We start from the raw sequence: 19,389 nt of genomic DNA on the forward strand, positions 1-19,389 counted from the left end.
GAGGATAACTGTGTCATTAAAATTTCATGAGGGATTCAATTAGCAAAAAATATCTAAAATGACTCTGGGGTCAAGGGAAGGGGAGACAATAATGAAATGAAATTGTTGAGAAACACTGCTCTAAACCCATTTGGTGAATGCAAAATGAAAAACAAAAACAAAAGTAGAAAGTAAGAGGAACATCCAGAAAATGGAAACTAATGCGTCCCCATTTAAGAGTGTGCACAAGGGAAGATGTTCAGAGAACCTAGAGCCACGGTTCCCAGACGTGCCCACCCCAGCCAGACCAACAGCATCTGCAGGATCCCCAATGGCCCTGCCCTACTCCTTCTTGGTGGCCCTGGTGGTGCTCAGCTGCCACTTCCTCAGCTCTATGGGATGTGACCTGCCTCAGGATCATGGTCTGCTGAACTGGAGGGCCTTGATGCTCCTGCGACAAATGAGGAGAGTCTCCACTTTTTCCTGCCTGAGGGACAGAAATGACTTTGCCTTCCCCCAAGAGGTGTTTGATGGCAAGCAGCTGCAGAATGCTCAAGCAATCTCTGTCCTCCATGTGACGAACCAGAAGACCTTCCACCTCTTCTGCACAGAGGCCTCACCTGCTCCCTGGAACACGACCCTCCTGGAGGAATTGTGTTCAGGACTTTCTGAGCAGCTGGGCCACCTGGCAGCCTGTCCCCTGCAGGAGGCGGGGGTGGGAGAGACGCCCCTGGTGAATGGGGACTCCATCCTGAGGAACTACTTCCAGAGAATCTCCCTCTATCTGCAAGAGAAGCAATACAGCCATTGTGCCTGGGAGATGGTCAGAGCAGAGATCATGAAAGTTTTCTCTTCATCAACAACCTTGCAAGAAAGGTTAAGGGGCAAGAAACAAGACCTGGTTCAACATGGTGATGACTCTCACTGACAAATAATATCGTACTTCCTTGTGTTCTACCAGGTCAAAGACTCTCATTTCTGCTACAATCATGACACGGTGGAATCAATTTGTCAAATGTTTTCAGGAGTATTAAGTGACATCATGTAGAGCATATCAGCTCTACAAGAACTAGTTCCTTTCAGATGACTATGCTGATCTATTGATGTATCTATTTAATAACTTATTTATTTAACTATTTATAAGATTTAAATTATCTCTGAACAACATTAGGTATAATTTCTCTTTGTGGTTAAGAGAAAAAATATATTCTTTATATTTGTTCAATTTATTATTTCCTTTCTTTATTAAATATTTTGTATAGAAAAATTATTGTATTTATTATTTTTTAAATAAACAAGTCTGAGGGGAGCCTGGGTGGCTTAGTGGGTTAAAGCCTCTGCCTTCAGCTCAGGTCATGATACCAGGGTTCTGGGATCAAGTCCCACATCTGGTTTTCTGCTCAGCAGAGAGCCTGCTTCCCTTCCTCTCTCTCTCTGTCTGTGTCTCTGCCTACTTGTGATCTCTACCTGTCAAATAATAAATAAATAATCTTTTTTTTTAAAAAGAGAGAGAGAGAAACAAGCCTAATTATAACCTGAAGAGAGAATGGATTATACAATGCACCTACTCATTATTATGTTATTCACGCTATAAATTAAAAACAGACTTTCTCTAAACCAGTTTGTGTATTGCTGTCAGGATAGAAGTGGACATTATAAATCCAATCCTGCTTTGTATCATGGATTTTTGTGGAGAAACCAACCTAAAAATAATAATAATTTTGAAGTAGTACCAATTATGTTAAGTGATATAATAAGAAGGGGGAAAATGGAGTTCTCTCAGCAGAAGCTGCAGTAAGTCATTGTCAGGAAACAGAAACAGAAACAATAGATCTCTTCTACAATTGACTGATGGAAAATGGATATTTGAGTCTGTGATTTATAAGCAGCTCTATTAACCAAAAGCCTGCGAGCAGAAGTGGTCATATCGGAAGAGTAGAGCATGAGAAAAGAACTTAAGATTGATTCCTCGATAGGCACTTGAGTGGCTCAGTGGGATAAGTTTCTGCCTTAAGCTCAGGTTATGATCTCAGGGTCCTGGGATGGAACCCCACAATGGACAGGGTCCCTGCTCATTGAGGAGTCTGCTTCTCCCTCTCCCTCCACCCTTCCCCCAACCCCCACTTGAACTCACACTCTCTCTCTCAATAAAATAAAATAAAATAAAAAGATTAATTCTGTAAACTTTCAAGTGGTAAGAGAGAAAAGAGCCACAAAGGAAACAAAGGTGAAATGGCCCTAAGGCAATAGGGTAAGAGAATACTGGTCAGAGTATTTCAAAGAAAAAAGTGCTTCAAAGAATTAAATATTGCAAAATGTGGATGGGAAGTGTCTACCACCCTGGGATATAGGGAGCATTGAAACTTTAGTGAGAGCTGACTTGCCAGAATTCATCAACAGAAACCATATTAGAAGGTAAAGGGAGAGAGTGAATAAGAGAAGTGAAGTTAATGTGTTCAGAGAAAACAGTTGTGAGAGATTTGCCTTCTGAAATGCAACAGAAAACAGAATGGGAATTGGAAATTATGTGCATTTTTTTTTCTGCAGAATTCCCTCATTTGCAATGTATGTGTCCCTGGGTCGATTCATGGATTTGAAACATTAGCAAATCATGTCCATCTGTTTAATATGTATTTCTTTTAAAGAATGGCACATTTCATTACTCACAATGCTAATTTATTATTATTTTGATTCCTACAGTGTGGAATGTCAGTAGGCTGCTCTGTGGATTGGAACCACGCAGAACCCACAGGGCAGCAGATGGAAGGCAAGGTTGCTGAAGAGAAGAGCTCCTGATGTCTTTCTCTCACCTGGGAGTCACTTTAGTATTGTCCTTCCCTTCTTGGTCAGATTGCCTTTGAGTCCCTGTTGCCTCAAAGCATCCAAATGTGATGACAGTTTTCTAGCAAAGCTGAGTGGAGAAAGAAAAAAAAGAAAATGATGTATTGAAAGTGATGGAAACAAATGGTCCAGGACCTTCTTTTTCCATTTTCTCTTCCCTAGTTTGGTACTGAATCAAGAAGAAATGGAAAGGAATTGAGAAGAGCAAGATAACTCCTGTCCATAAAATTACTAAATTAAAACAAAGATACTCATTTTTAAAAACTCTGAACCAGTGAAACAAAAGTGGCTAGTTTTATCTAGCATCTTATGTGGCCCCACTGCCCCATATTTCACTGTGAGACAGAGCATGAGGAATCCAAGGGCTCAGGAGAAGAGGACTGACTCAATAATGCAGGGATAGTCATTCCTTCAGTCAAAACCTCGCACAGCAGGGAAAGCTACACCGAGTCCCCTGTGGCCTCAGAAACTGAGAACAGAAGAAGGACTCACAGTCTAATGACTGAACTCCATATAGAAATCAACATTTAACAAAATAAAACTGCAGTCACTATTTAAGGCAAAACTTAAAAAGGGGGGGCTGATAATTTACCCATCCCCGTGTCCCTGACACTCGCACGTAGTACATAACGTTTACCTTGTGTCCTCTGTAAGACACAGAAAAATATGATATTTGGGTACCTGACAGAAAGAAGAGGAATTGGTCACAGAAACACTCTTGGGTCTTGGGTTGTTGATTGTTCATGGGACAAAAACAAATCCCCTCTAAGACAGTTTTGCTCAAAACTGAAAGTGTGCTGAGCTCACTCCTCACAGCCAGGTAGAGAGAAGGGGAGTGGGCGAGGGAGGGAGGGAGTGAAGAGGGCAAAGGTGGAACACAGGTGGCTGTGGCACAGCATAAGATGCAACCCGCCCTGCTCAGGGGGTATGAGATTCTATGCAGAAAGGATACATGGATGTGCAGCTGAAATTAGAACAGAAACACCAAGCTGTGCCAAAAAACAAACAAACAAACAAACTAGGAAACTAGCCTGGGTTTCAGGGAAGAAACTGATGAATCATTAGAAGGACAAGGCAGAAAGAGGTGGAAATGCCACTTACCTCCCTGGTGATGAGACACCCCCCTCCCCTACCTCATCCAAACAGCACCCCGCATGGCCATCCTTGGAAGTCTTCTTTTGTACACAGAATCCAAGAATACTCTTCATCATTAGTCATTATGCCCTAAGCAATTAATAGGAACATTGGCCAATGACCAAGGTGTGGGAAGACCCCAGGGAGTGCTTGTCAAACAGGGGGACCACATCCTTTCTGAAGAGGAAAGATGCTGAGGGATGAGGCAGCAGGGCTGAAGAACAGAAATGAAAATAGAGAAAACAGAGCCCAGGAGCAGAGGTAAAACTGCATTCTCAGCAAGGAGAACAAAGCTGCCTACTTGTGACTGTAACACAAACATTTTTTTTTTCTCATTTGAAAGCTTTGGCTCCATTTACATAGAAACATCTCAAGATCTGGACAAATTAAACTTTGATGAAAAATAATCGAAATCAGTGGTGTCTTCCAATCTCTTCTAAGCATATGTAAAGAAAACCAAATAAAAATTAAAAGCCATAAAAAGTGCCCAGGAACATTCTGCAAATGAAAACTACCCTATTGTATTTAAGAGTCATGAATGGAAAGAATTGGAGAGGAACTGAGGGCCATGACACACCTGACTGGTCCCCCAGACAACCAGAGTCAGCTATGGCAGAGATTTTTCAATTGTCAGACTAGGAATTCAGAATGACTATCATTAATATGCTGAGGGTATTAATGTATTCATATTCTCATTCATTCATTCATTCATCTATTTTATCTTCTATGTACTATTTAAAACAGATTTGAACAGCAAGACGCCCTTTTAAAAATAAAAAAATACTTTTGTTCATATAATATCATATTTACCTTTATAATACATTTGAATGTAGCAAAATTTGTTCATCTTATTTTTGTAAAACTGTTTTCTTTATGAAATTCTTCATCAGGAGATTTTTCAGATTTGTTAATTCTTAAAAAGAGAGATAGCCTGAATTCGTGACCAATTTTGAAGAATGAATGATAAATTCAAATCACTCATTCATTTCTTGTTCATTGTTTTAAAACTGCTTATCTTTATGCCAGATTATGTAGTTATTCTGGGGACACAGAGGTGAATAAAGCAATTGTAAAGCTTATTCTCTTTAAGCCTTCCATTTTGAAGAGAAAGAAACATAAAACGGGAGAATGAGACAAGATGGCCAATTTAGTTGGCCTACTTCTGAACACCTACAAACTCAACAGGAGATTATAGAGAAGAAGAACAGCAATTCTAGGAGCAGAAAAGCAACCACTTTCTGGAAGGTAGGATGTGGAGAGAAGTGAATCAGAAGCCACGGGAAGAGAGGCCACAGCAGGGAGGGGCCTGCTCCCAGCAAGCAGTAGAGCAGTGGAGCACAAAATCAGAACTTTTACAAGTCTCCTCCACTGAGGGACGTCACTTCAGGGGTTAAGCGAGGGATGGAGCCCTCATGGGGACAGTGTGGTCTCAGGACCTGCAGGGTCACAAAAAGATCAGGGGTGTCTGAGTGTGGCAGAGCTCCACACTCAGTATTGGAGCAGGGACACTGGCTGCAGAGACAGAGCCAAGGGGTGGGCTCTCAGCTTGGGGTTACCTTAAATCTGAGACACGATCAGGCCACTGCTCTTTGATCAGGGGCCCCACAAGTGGCAGATACGGGGACACCCCTCCTTTTTCCTCCAGGAGGAGCAGCACAGGAGCACGCAGCAGGAATCTGCTGGGTTTGGAGACTCCAAACAGAGCTGTGAATCAGAGATAGACATGCTTGGTCACAGCTGGGAGAGCATGGAGTGCAGCCAGAGACAAGGGAGACAGGAGGGATTGACTGCTTTTCTCTGAGGGCACACTGAGGAGTGGTGACCTGAGCTCTTGGCAACTCTGAGCAGAGACTGGGAGGCCACCATTTTCATTCTCCTCTTCCAAAGCTGTATGGAAAGTGTTCAGGGAACAAAAGGTACTGAGAGCAAAACGGAGCAGACTGCTTAGCCTGGCCCCTAGCAAAGGTGGTACAATTCTCCCTTAGGTATAAACACTTGAAAATTACTGCAAGAGTCCCTCCCCCAGAAGAGCAGCAAGAATATCTAGCCAAGATCAAGCTCACCAATCAATGAGAACTGCAGAACTCCAGAGCTAGGGGAATGTCCCACAAAGAATTCATGGCTTTTTTCCCATTACTCTTTAGTCTTTCAAATTTAAATTTTATTTTTTCTTATTCTATTTTTAAATTTTTTTCCTCTTTTCTATTTTAACATATTTTAACTATTTTATCTTATCAGTTACTTTTAAAAAACTTTTTATAATTTTCATCTTTATAGTCATATTCTGTCCCTTCATCATGTTTACCCTTATTTTTGTACATATATATATGCTTTTCTTTCTTTAAAGTTTTGGGAGGCAGTTTCTTCTAACAGACAAAAATATACCTAAAATCAAGGGTGTGGCTCTGTTCTATTCACCAGTCTAATCATATTTTTTTCCCTTTCTTCTCCCCCCAGTTTTGGGTTTCTTCTAATTTGGTTAGTGTATATTTTTCTGGTGTCATTGTTGCCCTTTTAGTATTTTGTTCTCTCATTCATCTATTCCTCTCTGGATAAAATGACAAGGCAGAAAAACTCACCTCAAAATAAAAAGAACAAGAGGCAGAACTGAATGCTAGGAACCTAATTAATTAGGACATTAGTAAGATGTCAGAACCAGAGTTCAGAATGGTGATTATAAAGATGCTAGCTGGGCTTGAGAAAAGCATAGATGATACTAGAGAATCCCTTTCTGGAGAAATAAAATAACTAAAATCTAACCAAGTTGAAATAAAAAAAGCTGTTAATGAGGTGCAATAAAAAATGGAGGCTCCTACTGCTAGGATAAATGAAGCAGAAGAGAGAATTAGTGATATAGAAGAACAAATGATGGAGAACAAAGAAGCTGAGAAAAAAGAGATAAACAACTACTGGATCACAAGGGGAGAATTCAAGAGATAAGTGATACCATAAAACAAAACAATATTAAAATAATTGGGATCCCAGAAAAAGAAGAAAGAGGAGAGGACAGAAGATGTTGGAGAAGATTATAGTGGAGAACTCCTCTAATCTGGGGAAGGAAACAGGCATCAAATACCAGGCACAGGAAAAAACCTCAAAATCAATAAAAATAGGTCTGCACCCCATCCTCTAATAATAAAACTTATAAGTCTCAGAGACAAAGAGAAAATCCTGAAAGTGTAGAGGCCTACTTAGCCAGAGCAACTCCATCTCAGTTAAACAGACATTTTGTTGTTTGTGCAGTCAAACTTAAACTGACCCTGCACAGAGGAACTTACTTAAAAGCAAGTCTGGGAAACCAGTAAAATATGCTCAACCAGTCCCTGATAACAGAGCCCAAATACAAGGATGGGTCAGGTCAGGTGGAGATAACAGAGCCCAAATAGAAGGACGGGTCAGGTCAGGTGGAGATAACAGAGCCCAGAATGCAAGGATGAGTCAGGCCAGGTGGAGACAATCTCATTGGGCACATGGCCTTTGCTCTATAGAAGCTAGTCTGTGAAGCTGGGGGTGGTCTCTCTCTCTGTAAAAGACGACCCGGTCAGTCGGTTTGATTCTCTGTGCTGGCATGAAATAAATTGCTTGACCTTCACTTTGTACCAGTCTCGCTGCTTTGATGATGGACCCCATCATGTGGGGGCTCGTCCAGGATCAAATGATGAGGCCTGAGCCAGCATCAGAATTTCCAGGAAAAGGGGCGCCTGGGTGGCTCAGTGGGTTAAGCCACTGCCTTCGGCTCAGGTCATGATCTCAGGGTCCTGGGATCGAGTTCTGCATTGGGCTCTCTGCTCAGCAGGGAGGCTGCTTCCCTCTCTCTCTCTCTCTCTCTCTGCCTCTCCGTCTACTTGTGATTTCTCTCTGTCAAATAAATAAATAAAATCTTTAAAAAAAAAAAAAAAAGAATTTCCAGGAAAAGCCTCCAGAGGTAAGATCTCGAGACCCCATTCTGGGAGATCCTGTTCTGTCTGTCTTTGTGTTTGCGGCGCTCCATGGGTATAGCCCACTGGGGAGAAACTGGACGCAGTATTGCTCCCCAAGGCTGGAGAGGATGCGGGGTTGCCCCATCCCTCCACTGGTAGATTGCCAGGGGGTTCAAGTTCCGCTAGGCGATCAGGGGACCAAGAAAATCCCCACCAGTGGCAGATTGTGTTTTTGAGTTGGGATTATATCTTGCACACCCTTAGACTTGATATATGGTCGAGGAAGGGCCGCTGGGTCTGCAGTTGTCTTTGTCTTGTCTTTATGTTGTCTGTTGTGTTGTTTGTTGTGTTTGAAAGGGTGTTTAACAACAGGGATGCATAAGATGATGAAAAGCAGACCAAAAAAATAGTTAAGGTTTTGGCATTACATGAAGTGGGAAGGAGACGGGGAAGGAGATCAATGGAAAGGGGAAAGGCAGGTAGAGGATGGTCAGCTCCTTTGATCATTGACCCCATCAAAAGCAGCTCAGTACATATAACAGTAGAAATATTAGACTGGCAGCAGATCTGTCCACAGAGACTGGCCAGCCAGAAAGGACAGGCATAATATTTTCAGAGCACTATATGAGAAAAATATGCAGCCAAGAATACTATATCTAATGAAGCTGTCATTGAAAATAGGAGAAATAAAAATTTTCGAGGACAAACAAAAACTAAAAGAATTTGCAAACACCAAACCAGCTCTACAGGAAATATTGAAAGAGGGTCGTCTAAGCAAAGAGAGACCCTAAAAGTAACAGACTAGAAAGAAACAGAGACAATATACAGTAAATTTCACCTTAAGGCAATACAATGGCACTAAATTCATATCTTTCAGTAGTTAACCTAAATGTAAATAGTTACCCTAAATGCCCCAATCAAAAGACACAGGGTATCAGAATGGATAAAAAAAACAAGACCCATTGATATGCTGTCTGTAAGAAACTAATTTTAGACCCAAAGACACCACTAGTTTTAAAGTGAGGGGGTGGGGAACCATTTATCATGCAAACGGACATCAAAAGAAAGCGTGGGTGGCATTCCTTATATCAGACAAGTTATATTTTAAGCTAAAGACTATAATAAGAGATGAGGAAGGATACTATACCATACTTAAAGGGTCTGTCCAACAAGAAAATCTAACAATTTTAAATATCTATACCCCTAACATGGGAGCAGCCAATTGTATAATCCAATTAATAACAAAATTTTAAAAATCAACAATAATGCAATACACCCTGTCACCGAAGTGTACAGATTATCTAAGCAAAAGATCAAAAAGGAAATAAGGGCTTTAAATAACACGCTGGACCAGATGGACTTCACAGATATATTCAGAACATCCCATCCCAAAACAACAGAAAACACACTCTTCTCTAGTGCACATGGAACATTCTCCAGAATAGATCACATCCTGGGTCACAGATCAGGTCTCAACTAGTACCAAAAGACTGGGATCATTCCCTGCATATTTTCAGACTGCAATGCCTTGAAACTGGAACTCAACCATGAGAGGAAAGGTGGAAAGAACTCAAACACATGGAGACTAAAGAGCATCCTACTAAAGAATGAATGAGTCAATGAATGTGATACACTACATTAATAAAAGGAAGAACCAGAACTATATGATACTCTCAATAGATGCTGAAAAAGCATTTGACAAGGTACAACATCCTTTCTTGATCAGAAAAGACCCCTCCCTCTTCAGAGTGGAGGGATAGAGGGTACATACTTCAATATCATAAAAGCCATCTGTGAAAAACCCACAGCAAATATTCTCAATGGGGAAAAACTGAGAGCTTTTCCCCTAAGGTCAGGAACATGTCAGGACTGTCCACTATTATCACTGCTATTCAACGTGTACTAGAAGTCCTAGCCTCAACAATCAGACAACAAAAAGAAATAAAATGCATCCAAATCAGCAAAGAAGTCAAACTCTCATTCTTTGCAGATGATATGATACTTTATCTGGAAAACCCAGAAGACTCCACTCCAAAACTTCTAGAACTCATACAGGAATTCAGTAAAGTGCCAGGATATAAAATTAAAACACACAAATTAGTTGCATTTCTATATACCAACAATAAGAAAGAAGAAAGAGAAATTAAGGAGTTGATCCCATCTACAATTGCACCCAAAACCATAAGATACCCAGGAATAAATCTAACCAAAGGGGCAAAGAACCTGTATGCAGAAAACTATAAAGTATCCATGAAAGAAACTGAAGAAGACCCAAAGAAATGGAAAAATGTTCCATCCTCATGGATTGGAAGAACAAATATTGTGAAAATGTCTGTGGTACATAGAGCAATCTATATATTTAATGCAATCCTTATCAAAATACCCCCAACATTTTCCAAAGAAATGGAACAAATAATCCTAAAATTATATGGAACCAGAAAAGACCCTAACTAGCCAGAGGCATGTTGGGGGGGAAAAAACGAGACTTGCAGCATCAGACTTCCATACTTCAAGGTCTATTACAAAGTTGTAATCACCAAGACAGTATGGTACTGGCACAAAAACAGACACGTAGGTCAATGGAACAGAATACAGAGCCCAGAAATGGACCCTCAACTCTATGGTCAACTAATCTTTGACAAAGAGGAAAGTATAGCCAATGGAGAAAAGACAGTCTCTTCAACAAATGGTGTTGGAAAAATTGGGCAGCCACATGCAGAAGAATGAAACTGGACCATTTCCTTACACCACACACAAAAATGGACTCGAAATGGACAAAAGACCTCAATGTCTTGGAATCCAACAAAATCCTTGAGTAGAACACACACAGCAACCTCTTCAACCTCAGCTGCAGCAGTTTCTTCCTAGAAACATATCAAAGGCAAGGGAATCAAGGGCAAAAACGAGCTATTGGAACTTCATCAAGATCAAAAGCTTTTGCACAGCAAAGGAAACAGTCAACAAAATAAAAGACAACAGACAGAATGAGAGAAGATATTTGCAAATGACATATCAGATAAAGTGCTAGTATCCAAAATCTACAAAAAACTTATCAAACTCAACACCCAAAGAACAAATAATCCAATCAAGAAATGGGCAGAGGACAAGAATAGACATTTCTGCAAAGAAGACATCCAAATGGCCAACAGACACATGAAAAAGTGCTCAAAGTCACTTGCCATCAGGGAAATACACACATCAAAACCACAGTGAGATACCACCTCACACCTGTCAGAATGGCTAAAATTAACCAGTCAGGAAACGACAGATGTTGGTTAAGATGCAGAGAAAGGGGAACCCTCCTACACTATTGGTGGGAATGCAAGCTGGTGCAGTCACTCTGGAAAACAGCATGGAAGCTCCTCAAAGAGTTGAAAATAGAGCTACCCTATGACCCAGCAATTGGACTCCTGGGTATTTACTCTAAAGATACAAATGTAGTGATCCAAAGGGGCACTGTGCACCCAATTGTTTATAGCAACAATGTCCACAATAGCCAAACTATGGAAAGAGCCTTGGTGTCCATTAACATATGAGTAGATAAAGAAGATGTAGTGTATACACACAATGGTATACTCTGAAGCCATACAATGGCTTCAATGGTATACAATGAAGCCATCAAAAAAAAAAAAAAAAAAAAAAACCTCAAAATCTTGCCATTTGCAATAACATGGATGGAACTAAAGGGTATTATGCTAAGTGAAATAAGTCAATCAGAGAAAGATAATTATCATATGATCTCACTGATATGAGGAATTTGAGGGGCAGGGTGCGGGTTCATGGGAAGGGAGGGAAAAATGAAACAAGATGGGACCGGGTAAGGAGACAAACCATAAGAGACTCATAATCTCAGGAAACAAACTGAGGTTTGCTGGGGGATGGGGGGAGGGATGGGGTGGCTGGGTGATGGACATTGGGGAGGGTATGTGCTATGGTGAGTGCTGTGAATTGTGTAAGACTGATGAATCACAGACCTGTACCCCTGAAACAAATAATACATTATATGTTAATATAAAGCCCAGCAGGGCTTTATATTAATTTTTTAAAAATTTAATTTAAAATTAAAAAAAGAAAAGAAACATAAAGCACTAATCATGCTTTAAGAATTTCAATTATATTTCATATTATAATGAGAGGTAAAGGACAAGAGATTCTTTTGCTTGAATGAGGGATGTCAAGAGGGGAGACAGAGCAGATGAACTCTTTAAAGCAGAAGAAACCTCTAAACACAGACATCCCATCAGCAGACGTGTCCTCAGATACAGAATCTCCAACAGAGTATATTGTGGAAATATTAATTTACAATGGCTTGTTGCATATTTACAACCCAGGGCATGATAATAGATGTTTCACTTATAAGTAGATTGCAAAATGAAGAGATGACCTAAAGCTTATGAAGATGTTCGACTTTTAAGGTTAAAAGAGAAGAGCTTCCAAAGAGCCAGTGCAGGTAGAAGGTAACAAGAGAAGAATAATCTTTAGAGAGTACGCAGTAAGCAAACAAAGACCTTAAATTTGATGGGAGGTCTTAGAGAAGAATAGGGCTAACTTGTCCCAGTGTATCTGGAAACATAGGCGCCATTGATCACTTTGTAAGATCCAATTAGGCAGAAAAATAGGCCATGTCGATAGATGAAGAATAAGAGTGTGTCATCTCTTCTCTCTTTTTACTTAGATCAGCGTTGCTGTGGTTCTATATATTTACTGGAAAAAAGAAGCTCTTGGTTTCTTTGATTTTCTTTAGAGTTTTTCTAGTTTCTATTTCCTTGATTTTCACTATTCTCCTTATTGTTTCTTTTTATTTATTTTATTTTTAGTTGCTTCTTTTACTTCTAGCTTGTTATAGTGAAAGTGAAGAATCCTGGCTTTGGACATTTCTTCTTCTCTAGCCTGATCATCTAAAGCCATAAGTTATACTTCAATCCTGTCTGGTTGCATCTCACAAATTTTTATATGTTGGGTTTTTTAAATTTTTTATTCACTTATTTATTTTTAAAGTTATTTTAAAGTTTATTTTTAAAGTAGGCTCCACACCCAACATGGGGCTTGAACTCATGACCCTGTGAGCAAGAGTCTCACTTTCTACTGACTGAGCCAGCCAGGCACCTCCAATATGTTGTGTTTTCATTTCCATTTATTTCAATGTATTTTCATACTTCCCTTGGGATTTTTTCTTTGCCCCATGACTTACTAAATGTGTGTTATTTAATTTCCAAATATTTGGAAATTTTTCATTATCTCTCTGGTATTTTTCTATTTTTGCCTATTGCAGTTAAAGAATTTCCTCTATCATCTCGGTACTTTCTCTATAGAGAAACTTTTTTATGACCCAGAATGTGGCCTGTACTTATGTTTGTCCTAATGAAGTCTGAAAAAATATATGTCACTTGTAATATTTATAATATTTTCCATCTCTAAAAATTCCTATCAATTTTTATTTGTGTCTTCCATTTTTTCCTTCATTGTGCCTTGAGGAAGAAAGTCATCTTAATTATCAAACTCAAGAAGATGTTATTCTTTGTTTCAGCATCATGGACAGTTTTCTAGTTATTTCTTCTAGGAGCACATTTTCAAGCCTTCTTCACACATCATGATTGAAAATGAGCTATTTTCCTTCTTATGTTTTATTTCATTTTTTAAAAATATTTTATTTATTTATCAGAGAGAGAGAGCTCGAGAAGGGCAGGTAGAGGGAGAAGCAGGCTCCCTGCTGAGCAAGAAGCTGGATGCAGGACTCAATCTCAGGACCCGGGTATCAGGACCTGAGCTGAAAGCTGATGCTTAATCAGTTGAGCCACCCAGGTGTCCCTGCTTTCCTTCTTAAAGTCCAATCTTCCATCAAGTCTGTATTGCATCAGGATTTTATTTTTATCTATCATATGATATGAGTTGACACTGATCTCTGCCTGGATTGGCAGGTAACCACTGTGGAATCATTTCTGGATGGTTAATCCCACCATTTGAACACCAGATACATCCTTTATCCTAAACCTGTCAATGATAACACAATCATTTTGGGCATGATGCATTTTATCAATCTGGTTACCTAATTTTCCTCTTTGTTACACTGCATTTTCTGAATTATGAAATATAGCTTATTTTTACATAGAGATTGATATGCCCAGACTTCTCTATTGCTTTCTTTCTACCTGACTAAATGAAGATTCAATCTTTAGGTAAGTCAATGACTTCAGAAAAATGATAAACTCTTAAGCATTAATAAATAATGAGTTTTCAATAAATATAATGGCCAGGAACACTTCCCTCATAAGATGAAAAAATGAAAGTGAATCAGAAATTTTCTCCTTTCCAATATCTGAAGAGCAAAATTAGGTGAAAACCAGTAAAAATCCAGGGCAACAGCATCAAAAAAGAGAACAAGGAAGTGTGTAAATTTGGGATTAAAATATATGAGAACTTCAAAATAAGAACTAAAAGGAATATTTATGACATGTGATATAGGATATGTACTGCATCTAGATTTTGCTAAGGAAATTAGATGTTTGATCCTGGATAATTCACTAAGCCTATTTGGACCTCAGTTCTCCAAATATAAAAGAGGCTGGATATGTTTCTTGAGTTGTGAGTATTAAATAATCAAGAACACTTGGAGGCACTTAGCAGAATGAAGCCTTAACAGATAGTGACTATTATTTATTCATAGAGATCTAGAGGAGAATAGTGGACTTTTCCTAGACCTCTCTCTGTTACTGATTGCAAATTGCTGGTGGTCTAGAAAAACAGAATTGGGAACAAGTGGCTCATCAATTACATACATAATAGTATAATATGTTTATGTATATAGTACATGATATATATACACTATATATTCTGATAGCTAACACATTTCCCCCTTCTTCCCTGCTTCCCTAGATCCCATCTATTCACTACCATATTACGATGTTTCCTTCTCCCCATGTAGAAACCGCCAGTGAGGGGTGCCTGGGTGGCTCAGTGGGTTAAACCTCTGCCTTCAGCTCAGGTCATGACCTCAAGGCCTTGGGATTGAGCCCCACATCAGGCTCTCTGCTCAGCAGGGAGCCTGCTTCCTCCCCCTCTCTCTGCCTGCCTCTCTGCCTACTTGTGATCTCTGTCTGTCAAATAAATAAATTTTTAAAAACCTTAAAAAGAAAAGAAAAGAAACCTCCTATGAGCTCCCCTCCCCCCTCCCTCCTCAGGAGCCTCTCCTGCCCATTCACACACCTGCTTCTTTTTCCTTTGTGGTTTCTATGACGCTTTTATTTCCAAGTACAAAGCCACTAACTGAAACCAAGAGTTGTGTGAAAGTTCTAGGTTTTTGGAAACTCTGCTAGGAGAAGCCGTGTTCTCTTTTTTTTCTCCCAGTGACTATTTTTAGACCTGAGGAAATGTCCCCGCTGTAGTGATGTAATAGTAGCTTTAGCAAAAAGGAAATAGAAAGCAGGATTATTTTACTGTGGCCTGTTAAAATATTTATGAAGGAAGAGTGCCGCCTACTGGCTACGAGGGACAAAGACAGTGAGCAAGTCTGGAGACTTGCTTTGTGTTCTAGTCAGAAGCCTGTCGCCAGGCAGATTTTTTTCCAGGGCAAAAAGAGCTCATTCTTAGAAGGAACTGACTCCAATAGTGTAATAAGCCAATTTCCATAGCTTTTGTATATTTTAGAAACAACATACTTTTTTTGTAAAAAAGTGGTTGGCTTCAGAGAAAAATTGAGCAAAAGATATCAAGGTTTTCCAACTACACCCTGGTTCTGTATCTACATTGTCTTTTGCATTATCAATATCCCCCACCAGATGGAAGAATTGTTATACTTGCTTCCAAGCGTCAAAATTGCTTCTTGTGGTTGCGACCCAATCTGAAGTATTGCAGTGGTCTGTGGCTCCCCAGAGCTTGTCCTTGCAGTGGTCTAACAAAACCTTGGTATTTATTGTCTCTCATTGGGTTTTCTTGGGTATTACACAAGAAACCACGACACAGAATTTTTGGAAGATACACACACTGTCTGCCGGATCAGGGCAACAAACCTAGGAATAACAGGAATAACTTAGGATTGGAGGAGTTTCTCTCTATCATTTCTCGGATCTGAGAGTCTTAACTGGACAGGTGATCCTTGCTTACTGGTGAGCTGCCATGGGCTGTCTTGTGGACATTGCTTGTCGGAGCTTTGATGTGATGCAGGCTAGGCAATAAAGTACAAATTATATTTCATGACTTAGTTCTACAAAACTGATCAGTAATTGTGAAGTGTTAAACAGAAAAAATATTTTGACAATACCTTCAAGAGTATCTAGTAGCTGGTGAAGTTGAAAATGACTTTGTCATATGAGGCAATGTTAAAATTCAGTTCACTAAAAACACATGTTAAGAAAATAATTTAATTTCTCATTTGCTTTTAGCAATTTGGAATGATTTTAAATGTTTGAGTACACCGATCATTATGTCTTCTTAGGAAATTTTAATTTGCTTATGTACTTTATTTATTACAACTTATATACGTAAACAATTTATAGGTCACTCACCAAATTTACTTATATACTTAAGCATCAATAACTTTAAAAGTTAACTTTTAGCTTAAAATTTTTAGTCATTCATAACCCTGTGTGGGATAAACTTTACACTTTCTTTTTTACCTATAGAGAACAGATAGAAATACAAAACGATATATGCTGTGTCTCTGTGCTATTAAGTTTTCTTGGAAGTTTCAATTAAAAAACATCCAAAAGACTCTGGAGGCAAGAAACCATATGGAAAAAAAATGATACATGGTTGAGAAACCCATACTCTAAACCCCAGTAGAAAGTGCAAAATAGAAAGCAAAAAGAGAAGTAGAAAGGAAGGGAGACAAACGTTCAGAAATCGAAAACTCCTGCGTCCCCTACTTAAGCCCCAGCACAAGAGAAGATGTTCAGAGAAGCTAGAGCCACGGGTCCCAGACATGCCCACCCCAGCCAGACCAACAGCATCTGCCAGATCCCCAATGGCCCTGCCCTGCTCCTTTTTGGTGGCCCTGGTGGTGCTCAGCTGCCAGTCCCTCAGCTCTCTGGGATGTGACCTGCCTCAGGACCACGGCCTGCTGCACTGGAGGGCCTTGATGCTCCTGCGACAAATGAAGAGAGTCTCCGCTTTTTCCTGCCTGAGGGACAGAAATGACTTTGCCTTCCCCCAGGAGGTTTTTGATGGCAAGCAGTTGCAGAAGGCGCAAGCAATCTCTGTCCTCCATGTGACAAACCAGAAGACCTTCCACCTCTTCTGCACAGAGGTCTCACCTGCTCCCTGGAACACGACCCTCCTGGAGGAATTGTGCTCAGGACTTTCTGAGCAGATGAGCCGCCTGGAAGCCTGTCCCCTGCAGGAGGCAGGGGTGGAAGAGATGCCCCTTGTGAATAGGGATTCCATCCTGAGGAACTACTTCCAGAGAATCTCCCTCTATCTGCAAGAGAAGCAATACAGCCCTTGTGCCTGGGAGATGGTCAGAGCAGAGATCATGAAACCCTTGTATGCATCAACAACCTTGCATAAGAGATTGCGGAGCAGGAAGTGAGACCCGTTTCAACATGGAAATGATTCCCTCTGACTGTAACATCACACATTCTGGAGTTCTGCTGTGTCAGAGACCCTCATTTCTGCTGTCATCGTGACATGAACCGAATCAATTTGTCACGTGTTCAGGAGTATTAAGCCACATCAAGTCAACGCTACAAACACCTGTTGCTTTCACACGGCTATGCTGATCTACCTATTAACTATTTACGTATTTCACTATTTATAAGATTTAAATTATTTTTCATTGTATAATGTTAGATGTACCTTCATTGTGGTTAAGAGAAATATATATGCTTTAATTTATTATTATTTTTATTTTTTTGTTAATTAAATGTTTCTACAGAAAAATTCTTGCATTTGTTCCTTATTGAAGGAGGAAACAAGTCTGATTACAACCTGATGAAAGAATAAATTGTACAACTCACTTACTTGTTATTTTGTGATTCACATTAGAAGTAAAAGCATCAACTTCCTGGAAATCAGTATGGATATTGTCCTCAGGGTAAATGCAGACATAAGAAATCCAATCCCCTGTCTGTATCTTTGAGTTTTGTAGGGATACCAACCTCTGAACAATAATCATACTGAAGTAGTATCAGCTATTTTAAAGGCAGAATGGGAAGAAGGTAAAATATGAATTCTATAAGCAGAAAAAGAAGCAGACACATCAGAATATAAAAAACAAAAGCACTAGTAACCTTCCACATCACACTGGTAGCCACCCAAGTGCAAATATTCTTTACAAAATGGATCTTTGAATCTGCCATTTACAAGCCATTCCATTCACTTAAAGCCTAGCAAGGGAAGTGGGCACGTAAGAGAGAAAGGGACTTAAGAGTGATGCCTCAAACCTCCCCCAGTTAAGGGAGAAAAGAGCCACACTGCAAACAAAGGTGGAATGACCCTAAGGCCGTAGCATAAGAGCAAATATTGGTTAAGAATCTATTTCAAAGCTGAAAAGGCCTCAAGGAATTGCATCAGTGAAAGGGTGCATGGAAAGGGTCCATGAAGCCAGGAAGTAGAAGGGTTGTGACCACGGGGACCACCTGTTTTGACGGAATTACTCACCAGAAACCATACTGGCGGCGGAGGAAAGGCGAGGAACAGGACAGAAGCTAGTGACTATAGATAGAATATAGATCTGGGAGATTTACCTTCTTTGGGCTAATCAAACTTCCATGAAAAAATTAACAAATAATTGAAATGGGCGATGTCTTCTAATGTCTTCTAATCCATGTAAAGCATATATAAAGGAAAGGAACAAAAATGAAAAGGCATGAAAAGTGTACGGGAACATTCTGCAAATGAAAACTACCCTGTTCTATTGAAGACTCATAAATAGAAAGAACTGAAGATGAATTGGGGGCCAGGGCACCCTCCACTGGTCCGCCAGGGCACTAGAAGCCCTCGGGAGCAGTGCCCAACCCCTCTGCGGGAATCCTACTGGTTCCCTGTGGCAGCCTCTCATTCTGGGCTGTGAGCTGCCTCCTGGTCCCGGGCAGCTTCACAGAAGGACCTGCTGCTTCTGATACAAGAAGGATCATCTGTCCCTTCCCTGGCCCAGGACAGCTCCTCTGGGACATGGTATGTGGCCGCCAGTTCCAGGAGGCCCGGCCCACTATGTCCTCCACAAGGAGGACAGCTGTATCTTTGAGCTGGCCTTCACCCTCTTCCTCACTGGGTGCCGCCGTTTGCTGCCTGAACCCATCCCTGCTGGGAAAACTCTGCCCAGGGGCCCAAGGGCAGCCAGAACCCCAGACACCTGTGTGGTACCTGCGACGGGATTGGCGGAATCTCCCCCGGGTTTGAGGGCCCTGCCCTAGCCTTGAAGACGTGCTTCCAGAGAATCCATCTCCATCTGAGACAGAAGAAACAGAGGGACTACCTGGGAAGGAGTCTGAGTCAAAATCCAGCGACCCATCTCTTCCTATTCAAATGAAGACATAAGGACAGGGAAATGATAAAAAGGAAGAAAGCAGGAAAGGCACCT

The 19,389-nt window shown here is 40.4% G+C and overlaps 2 protein-coding genes across 2 annotated transcripts; both read left to right on the forward strand.

The window, feature by feature from the left end:
• Window positions 1–310: 310 nt before the first annotated feature.
• LOC131812513 (interferon alpha-1/2-like) lies at window positions 311–968 on the forward strand. The gene has a single exon (XM_059142170.1). The coding sequence runs from the start codon at window positions 311–313 to the stop codon at window positions 905–907; it is 597 nt and encodes a 198-aa protein (XP_058998153.1). The 3' UTR covers window positions 908–968.
• Window positions 969–16,833: 15,865 nt separating this feature from the next.
• On the forward strand, window positions 16,834–17,397 carry LOC131812530 (interferon alpha-1/2-like). The gene has a single exon (XM_059142201.1). It carries the CDS (start codon window positions 16,834–16,836, stop codon window positions 17,395–17,397), a length of 564 nt encoding a protein of 187 aa, XP_058998184.1.
• Window positions 17,398–19,389: the final 1,992 nt, after the last annotated feature.

This window comes from Mustela lutreola, chromosome 12 (genome assembly GCF_030435805.1).
Source record: "Mustela lutreola isolate mMusLut2 chromosome 12, mMusLut2.pri, whole genome shotgun sequence".
NCBI classification, from domain to species: domain Eukaryota; kingdom Metazoa; phylum Chordata; class Mammalia; order Carnivora; family Mustelidae; genus Mustela; species Mustela lutreola.